This window comes from Vigna unguiculata, chromosome 4 (assembly GCF_004118075.2).
Source record: "Vigna unguiculata cultivar IT97K-499-35 chromosome 4, ASM411807v1, whole genome shotgun sequence".
NCBI classification, from domain to species: domain Eukaryota; kingdom Viridiplantae; phylum Streptophyta; class Magnoliopsida; order Fabales; family Fabaceae; genus Vigna; species Vigna unguiculata.
The window spans coordinates 33,835,250-33,844,722 of NC_040282.1; the positions used below are offsets into that span (position 1 = coordinate 33,835,250).

General features: G+C 32.8%; 2 protein-coding genes across 2 annotated transcripts; one reads left to right on the forward strand and one right to left on the reverse strand.

The window, feature by feature from the left end:
* The first annotated feature begins 1,490 nt into the window (after positions 1-1,490).
* On the forward strand, positions 1,491-5,766 carry LOC114182640 (transcription factor VIP1-like). Its single transcript, XM_028069550.1, has 4 exons — positions 1,491-2,326; positions 2,994-3,126; positions 4,628-4,712; positions 5,235-5,766. The coding sequence occupies exons 1-4, from the start codon at positions 1,794-1,796 to the stop codon at positions 5,474-5,476; spliced, it is 993 nt and encodes a 330-aa protein (XP_027925351.1). The 5' UTR covers positions 1,491-1,793; the 3' UTR covers positions 5,477-5,766.
* Positions 5,767-7,465: 1,699 nt separating this feature from the next.
* LOC114182669 (polygalacturonase-like) lies at positions 7,466-9,074 on the reverse strand. Its single transcript, XM_028069582.1, has 4 exons — positions 8,932-9,074; positions 8,511-8,822; positions 7,910-8,428; positions 7,466-7,807 (listed from the first exon to the last, which is right to left on the reverse strand). The coding sequence occupies exons 1-4, from the start codon at positions 9,058-9,060 to the stop codon at positions 7,568-7,570; spliced, it is 1,200 nt and encodes a 399-aa protein (XP_027925383.1). The 5' UTR covers positions 9,061-9,074; the 3' UTR covers positions 7,466-7,567.
* Positions 9,075-9,473: the final 399 nt, after the last annotated feature.

Here is a 9,473-nt window from a genome sequence, read left to right on the forward strand (position 1 = left end):
TTTCCATTTTTAGTCACCCAAAGTTCTTCAGACATTTTCTTATCAGACTTGGTTCACTAGCGGTGGTGATGGTAGATTTCCTCATCCACCATTGGCACCTGCGAAGTTTGTTGATGAACTTTAATGGACTTGTTTCACTAACTCTAAAATCATAAAAAAAATATCCTCTTTATAGTTTAAAATTATATTTTTTACATAGTTAAGGAAAAGAAAACTGTTTAACTATATATACATGTCTCTTGATATTTTAGTTTTTTCTTAAAAAATATAAAAGTATATATTTTTCTTAGTAATCAAGATAGTAATGAAGTGATTGAAATGTTTTCGTTGAATGATAAACCGAGTGATTAAGAGGTCCAACACTTCATTAATTCAATCCATTTGATCATGAGAAAACCAAATTTATACGGTTCAAAAAAAATGTTCCTATTAACTTTTGTACTACTTTTCTCTATCTCTCCACCCTTTTTCAATCTATCAATGAATGCTATATTATTTCTCCCTGATTGTGAAGCCATGACAAGATGTTTATACAACGAATAAAAAAAAGTGAACAATTAATGAAAAATATATTTAAAAGAACAAAATTCATATGTTGCTTTATTTTTAATATACTATTTTTTATTTGCCAAATAATCTATTTTTATTTTTTATTTACTTAAATATACCATGTATTATTTATAGGTAAAAAATCGGTTATGTACAACACACATTTCTCACCTTAGTTTATCAACGTGTTTCAAATTTTACTGCAATAAATTGTTTATTCATTAATTATCTTTTTACTTAACATTTGTTTTCAAAATAATCTGAATTTCTATGTATCATTTTTAATTTTTAGTAATTTTCAGAGTATAACTATTTTCTATAATTTTGATATCGATAAATCTAATGATAGAAATCTATGTGTGAAATTCAAATCATTCTAAGAAAAAGTAAACAAAAAAAAAAAAACAAATCAACTGAAGATTATAAGTAATTTTGTAAATTTTCGAAAATTTGATAAAGTTAGGTAAGAAATCACATTGTAAATAACTACTTTCTATCTTAAGTAAATTTAAATAGAATAGATTATTTAAATAGCTAAAAAAAAACAGTATATTAAAAGGAAAAGTTTCTGTTAAGCTTGTTTTACTTTAAAAAAATATGTTTTTTATTTTTTTCCTAATTTTTACATTTAATATAAAAATTATATAATGGGGCCACTTTTGACTAGTTAGTTCAGAAAAGACAAGGAATTCTTCCTCTTGACTCTTTTAGCAAGCTAATTTCCACAAATTCATTATAGTGTTTCTTAATTTTATTATGAAAACTTTGAATACCACACAAAATATGATTGATTGAAAACAAAGCAGTAAAATATTTTCTCACATTAATAACAATTGATTGAAAACTAGAAAACTAAGGTAATTAATAAGAGTATTTAGTGAATAGATTCCACTACTAAACTGTTGTTTCCATTAAAATCCAAATTGAAAATGGTGTCAACTCTAGTTATGCCACCAATGAACATTGCCGTCAGATATCTCTAATCCCAACACTAATGATGCTCTTTGAGACCACTGCCTTAACACAACTTCCTCAACTTTTGCTCACTAAAGTCAATTTCTTGTCTGCTTCCACTTGTTCCTCAGCAAACTCACACACAACCACAACCCAACAACCACCTGAACAACCCTCTTCTTCTTTCTCTCTCTTCACCATCACCAGAACCAACAACATCAAGAACAAACAACAATCCAAGAAAAAAAAGGAAGAAGAGAAAGAAAGATTGGATTTTTATTCTTACTTCGATGGACCCGAAGTTCGTCGGAAAGCCGCCGGCGACGGTGGACCTTGAACGCATGCCGGAGCGTGGGTCCCACCACCGTCGCTCCCACTCCGACACGTCGTTCCGCTTCGCCGCGAACTTCGACGACCTGCTCCTCTTCGACGCCTCCGACCTCGACATCTCCACGCTCCCCTCGCCGCTACCTCTGCCTTCGCCGGGGGCGTCCGGCGCGGTGCCGATTGCGGTAGATTCCGACGAGTCTGGCGGAAGGCCAAGGCCGGCGGGGGCGGTCGCCGGCGGGCACCTGAGGAGTCTGTCGGTGGGCTCCGATTTCTTTGACGGGATCGGGTTCGGCGGCGGCGAGGAGAGGGGTGGCGGAGGGAAGGGTGGCGGTGAGCGGAGGATGGGGCACCACCGGCACAGCAACTCCATGGACGGGTCCTCGACGACGTCGTTTGAGGCGGACTCGGCGATGATGATAGATGGCGTGAAGAAAGCTATGGCGCCTGATAAACTAGCTGAACTCGCTCTTATTGATCCCAAAAGAGCTAAGAGGTTCGTTTTCTTTTTTCATTCTTGTGTTCTTGGTGTCTTTATAGTAATAAGTTTAAGCGCAATTTCATTCTTTTTTTTGTTATGTATTTCTTTTATTTGATAGTTTCGCATACGTTGTTTTTTGCTGAAAATAATATGGTTACAAATTATATGAAGTTTTATTAATTTGGGGTGCTGCAAGAAGTGCCACTAAATCCTGCACTGATCATTAGTCTTATTTAAAGGATTGAAACTTGTGGACATATGAGGTCCTACTGAAGAGTCAAGGCTTATGGTGGCTATGAAAACCGTGTTATTATTATCATAAAGGGGTGTTTTAGATTGTGAGGAAACTGGTTAAGAAATCATGGTTAGATGCACTGATTTTGGTTTTAGAATGTTTTATGTGTTTGCAGGATTTTTATCAATAGGCTATCTGATTGATGCAGTGGTGTTGTCATATTTTTTATTAAGTTGTTATTCTTGCCTTTTTTTGTAATGCACAATTTTCTGCTGGATAATTAGGTGGTGAGGAAATAGGAATTGCAGGATTCTTTATCTTATTTTTTTCTTACTATATTAAAAAAGTTTTGTTAAGGGGTGTGTGGATTGTGGAAAACTGGGAGAAAATGATTAGTTTGATGCACTGATGGTATGGTATGGATTTGGAATGTTGTTTTGTTTGCAGGATTCTTGCTAACAGGCAATCTGCTGCTAGATCAAAGGAGAGGAAGATTCGTTACACCAGTGAATTGGAGAGGAAAGTGCAGACACTTCAGACTGAAGCAACCAACCTATCTGCACAGCTTACCATGCTTCAGGTATGTCCTTTCTTTTCTGGTGATGGTTTTAAGCTCTTACTTTTGGTGGTGAATAAGATGAATAAGCATGAATTTGGTAACTTGTTCTTGTCAGTGTTTGATGGAGCCCCCCAACACAATAGCATCGATCTAGCTTTACTTTATGCTGATTTTGAGTTGTGTGGCCACAAACTCACAATAGCTTATGGATCCCACACATTATCAAGGGCCCTTTCTTTAAATGCAAAGTGTTTGCTAAATTTTCTGTTATATCTTCAAAATTGTCCTTGGTTTGGCAAAATTTAGATAAAATTACTATCTATGTCATCCCTTTCATATTGTTCTTATTACAGAACCATCCCTCAGTTTTTGAAGTTTACATGTGATTCCCTTACCCTACAGTAAAGTCCCTTTTCACAATTACACCATGCTCATCTGATTTTTTTTCATGTTTTTTGTCACATGGAAAGAATGTAGAAATTTACTTTTGCACTTTGCTCTTAATACATAAATATCTTAAATCAGAAGAACCAAATTACCAGAGAGCAAACCTCAACAGTGGATATATTGCTTGTTAGTATCTTCAAATGTCTTTTGAAATCAGTTGCATTTTTATCTTATACTTGTTTAAATACCTGATTCGGAGATAAACAAAGTAAGTTGAAAGTAAAGAAGAATTTGGTAATGAAACATATGCATAGCTGTTAGAAAAAGAATAAAAGAATTGTGATAGTAAAAAATAAATTGAGGACTGCAAGACTGATAGTTATGCTGTTCTGGTATGGTTTTGTTTTGGATGCACGCAACATATGTTTAAAGTCTGATACATCATGATGCATAAATTTTATTCGTGAAGATGTGTCTTTGGTAGAATGGATGCTCATAATAATAATAGAGGGGACATTTTTTCCACTTAACAACTGTGTAAAAATCTGCTAGGGGGCCTTCAATTCATGAGCTCTGCCAATTGCAGTCTTCCTTCACCGAACATTAACTCGGATAAGCATAACCTAGTTAACATCCTTTTCTTTGGTTCAAGTTTTCTATTGTGCTAGGTTGTTATGAAAAATTGGTATTTGATACTGCCCCAAGGCATCAATTGATCCATTTAGCCTACCTAAGGAGTCAGTTGGATAAGGCTTAATTGTTGTAGTTGTTGTTTGTTGCAGTGGTAGTTTAGATGCTTCCAAACTACTTGTACTAGAATATAGATATGGTAAACTGGTAATTCTCAAGGTATTTGACACTGCTAGGTTTCCCTGTTTTCTTTGGCTCTTACCACTACCTTACAGATTCAAAACTTAAATTGGTGCCTTTGCATTTGACTTTTGGATGATGAGTGGTCCCCCCCACTTGAACAAACCTGACAACCCCTTTGAAGCTTAACAAAGTTTGTCTGAATTCAATCAAACTATTTTTTACTACATACCATTACTCTCTTAGTACTTCAGTTAAATTCTATTTTGTACATAAGGGAAAGTAGAAACAAGCAGAAAACTTATCAATTTCTCATATGATGCAGAGAGACACCACAGATTTGACAGCAGAGAATAAGGAACTCAAACTTCGTCTAGAGGCTTTAGAGCAAGAAGCACAACTCAGAGAAGGTATGCATCACTTCATATTTACCATGCCTTTAAAAATGAACATGTGCTCTCCCTGTTTATCAGTTATTTCATACCAAGTTGGATAAATACACATGACTAGTTTGTTGTGTGAACATTGTCTCATGAATTTTTATGGGTTTGTTTCACACCCTTTCTTCAAGTTCAGCTATGATACACGGATACAATACGTGTATCGGATATGACATTATTTGATATGCCGATACGTCTTTTTTTTAAATAATAGGATAATCATATGTATTAAAGTTGTCACCATAAAAAAATATAAATTATTATCATTAAAATACTATTTCTTTATAGATTAAATACTTCATTAGTAAATATCAATAAAGTATCCTAAAGTATCAGACATGGATATATGCTAGACATGGTAACATAACTCAGATTGAAGTATTGGTGTATCATAGAAGTTTAGGAACAAAATTCCTTGAAATACGTTTAGTTGTAGATTTTATATTTGTTTATTCTAAATTTAAGAAATGAATACCAACATGGTAATTGCAGATCTGAATGAGGCATTGAAGGAAGAACTGCAGCGCCTTAGGGCACAGAGTACTCGTCTGGGTGCTATTGCAGGTAACCCTTCTTTTGGTGGGATATTCAACCAGTTGGCTTCCCAGTTAGCGATGCAACAGTTGAGTAATTCTGCACCACAGCAACCACAACACCAGCCACAGAACCATCCTCCTCCTCCTCCCTCTGGACAGAACCACCCTAACTTCATGGACTTCAATCAGCAGAAGTAGCTGACAACAGCTGTAGCAGTAAATGATTGGTTCATCACAAGTAACATCTTGTGCACATACATGTATAACCGGTGAGACTTGTGAAGGGTATATTGTGCAGTTCAGTGTTGCTGTTTATCTTTAGTTCTAGGATAGAACCGTTATGTGTACTTTCTGCAGTTGTAGGTTAGAAGCACAGCTTTTGAAATATGTGTTGTAGCTCTTGGTTGAATGAAGGTAACATAAAATATGTAGAAAGATTGATTCATAATATACTATAGATGGTGAATGAAGGCTATATGTTAGAAGTATACATAAAAGTGATTCAATTATTTGCTTAGAAGCACCAAAATAGAACTTATTTTGCGAATTGAATGGTGCTATTTGAGAAGAAAAGTACACTGAACCGAAATTTCTGGCTAATAATGGGACCTAGGTGACAACAGACACTAGCATTTATTTTGAACAAATATCAATGTTCTTGACTATTAACCATGGTTGGACTTTAGTGCAACTTCAGTTGAATCATTAAATATTGAATTTGTGGTTTAAGGAGTTTCAATGAGTGGTCTTGTTTTAAAAGCATTACCTTTTTCCTTTATAAAACACTAAAATAAAGTGATCATAGTGCATCAAAACTTTTGCAAGAATGAAATCCAAGTTCCAGAATAACTTTTCCCACAATTTAGTCAACCTTTTTGACATAAATAACAGTGTTTGCTAACGCTAATCTGAATTTTAAATCTATTTTGGGATGAAAGCAAAATAAAGTTGGAATCTTTTCTATCTTTCTGATTGATGACATAGGATAAGTATTGTTTTAAAATGATATCTTTAAAGTTCTCTGAAGCTCATTAAGAAATAATACAAGTTTAATATAAAATGCCATTAAATTCTCATACTTTTTGTTTTTTGTTTTTTTTTTTGTTTTCTTTTGGTCAGCTCATACACTTTTTTGTGGGCTTGTTTTTTCGATGTGAACGATTTTAATTTAGCTATATGTAGAGTATTATTTAGAAGAAGTTTAAGAAACTAAAATAACTTTCAAAAGATTGAAGTCTATTTATTTTTAAATTTAACTGATTTTATTTATTTATTTAATGTTCGACTTAAAAGACTGTTGTTTTCAATAGTACAATATTAATAGTACAATATTTATTGTAGGCTACCAGAGGTTCTCACTACCGTAAATACAAACCATCAATTGTAGAATCCAAGGTGTGAAAGAACTTTTAAAAATCATATATATTTAATTGAATCAAATTTATTTAAATATTTTGACTTAAATAATTTTAAATTCATATTCATTTAATCTATTTATTTTAAATAAATTTGGTATTAAAATCAAGGCTATTATATATATATATATATATATATATATATATATATTATTAAATATTTAACTTTTTACACACATAATATATTCAACAAAAATCTTTCAGAGACTCAAAATGACCCTATATCATTATAGGTCAACAAAAAAGACAATTTATAGAAAAAAAAGGAGAATATGTTCTCACTCCTAACATGTACAAGGTACATTTTCTTTTTCCTTTTTTTTCTTATTTAGTTGCTTTTGATTAGATGATTTGTTTTTCATTTTTGCATGTAAAAGTATCGGAGCTAACATAAAACTTAGATGTTATTATCTCGATAAATGTATCACATTTGAAAAGATCAGATAAAATATATCAATGTTGAACCAATAACTCATTTTCTAATGAAGTGATTTAATGTTTTAGCTTTTAGGACTATTTCAAATTTAAGTGAACATTTGCAGAAAAGCTTTGGAGGACTTGTGTTAAACATATATAGACACACAATGCCATATCTTAAATTAAACATAAAGTAATTATATATATATATATATATATATATATATATATATATATATATATATATATATGTATATATGTATATATATATATATATATGTGCTTTTTTTTCTACTCCAAAAGCAATAAAGTCCTGCAATAATTAAGGCTGCATAAATTATAAAACTGTGTGGAAAGGATAATCATTATTTATCAAAGAATTAGAACCAACAATCACACTGTTACAATTAACATTTATGAGAAATTATAGTTAGGACGAGGATGACTTATTTGGTTATTACAATTCAACTTTTGGTATAGTGTTACTTAGCGATAATGATTTTCCCTGAATTATGGGTTTGACATTGGAAAGTACTGCAGAAGCAACAGTTCCATTGAATTTTAAATCTATGTCAGTAAGCACCACATCTTCACATGGTACACCACTGCTACAAAGCAAAACAATTCCTTCTTTAGTTCCTGAAGTTCCAGTGATATTTTTGAATGAAACCTGGCTTATTTTAATTTTTGATGGATTCTGCAATCATAGAAGAAAAAAATTGTTAGTAAATTCTAGTCGATGGATGTGTGATCTTCGATATATTAACTTGTACTGGAAAGGGTGATTTTAGTGAAGTACCTCTTTGGTACATTGATTCCATGGACAATACTCTTGATCTATGATTATAGGGTTCCTGACATTAATCATTTCGATGTTTTCAAAATGCATACCAGTGACTGTAGTTGCTCCTGGAGTATCAGGCCAAGTCTTGATCCTGACACCATTATCTGTGTTGTTTATTATGCAGTTTTTTACTGAGAAATCTTGAACAGGTTCTTCTTCTGGATATTTTCCTAAGCTTCCTACACTAATACCATGTCCAGGTCCACATTTCACATTGAAGACATTAACTTGTTTGCTACCATCACCCAATGAGATGCAATCATCACCAGTTGCAAAGATAGAATTAGTAATGTTGACACCATTTGATCTTCCAATGTGAATTCCATCAGTGTTGGGACTATTTGCAGGTGCAATAGCGTTGAAGTTTGTAAATGTAATGTTGTTGCACCCCAAAACGTTCACATGAAAATTTTTGCTGTCTTTTGATGTTATGTCTCGAATGACGGTGTTGTTCAGGAAGCCAAAACCAAAATTCTATGAAATAATAGAAGAAAATTTAATTGTGTCATTGAAATGCAAAAGAAAAAGATAGAAAATTATTGCAAACATTTTTTACCATGGAAAGCTTCTTGCAAATCTTATTTTGTGCACAGTCATTCTGATTCCAAGCAATTGCACCTTGACCATCAAAGGTTCCACCACCAGAAATGGTTAAGAAATTAACATAGGTAAATTTAATCCATTGAGCTTCTCCATCGAACTGGTTTGGGTCTTGTGGTGCTTGAATTGTTCCATCAACTTGAACCTCAATAGGGGCCGTGCAAGGCCCTTTAAATTCTGTTTGTTTTAAGAGGAACGTGCCTTGAGGAATCACAATTTTGCTAGGGTTTGTTGATGCACATGCATCATTCCAGGCCTTAATCATAGCCTATTAGGGTTAAAATTATGAAAACTAGAATTAGATATAATCATATTTATTCATCCAATTTTGTATAAAAGACATATATGTTTTACATTATGGAAACTCAAAATCTTACTTGACTTATATCTCCATTAGTGGCTCCTCCATATTTTGATATATCAAGAACTCCAGATTGAGCTCTCACAGAAGAAGAAACTTGCAATATCAATAAAGCAAATGCGATCGTTTTCAATTGCAAACCCATTTCTGTGTTCTTCGCAATTTCCCTCTACATTCTTGCTTAAGGAAAAATGTGTATTTATAAATGATGAAATATTAGTTAGTATAACAATGCCAAAACTTGTAAATACTATATAAAGATTTTTATCTAATTATAAACATTGATTTCGTTGGAACAATCTTTTTTAAGGAGTTTACCAATTGGGGGTTTAGATTCTACAAAAATATGGCTTATTGTGAACCATCATTTGTAATTTTTTTAATAGTAAGTTCGTTAATTTACCTATATTCTAACCTTAGGACCTTTTGCGCAAACTCAAAATTTTTACCTAAAATATATTCACTTCAATCAACAATGAACTATTTATTTCGATGATGCTGTGCAAGTTCAACCTCCCAACAATCAAATATGCTAAGAAAAGGACTACTTTATATTTA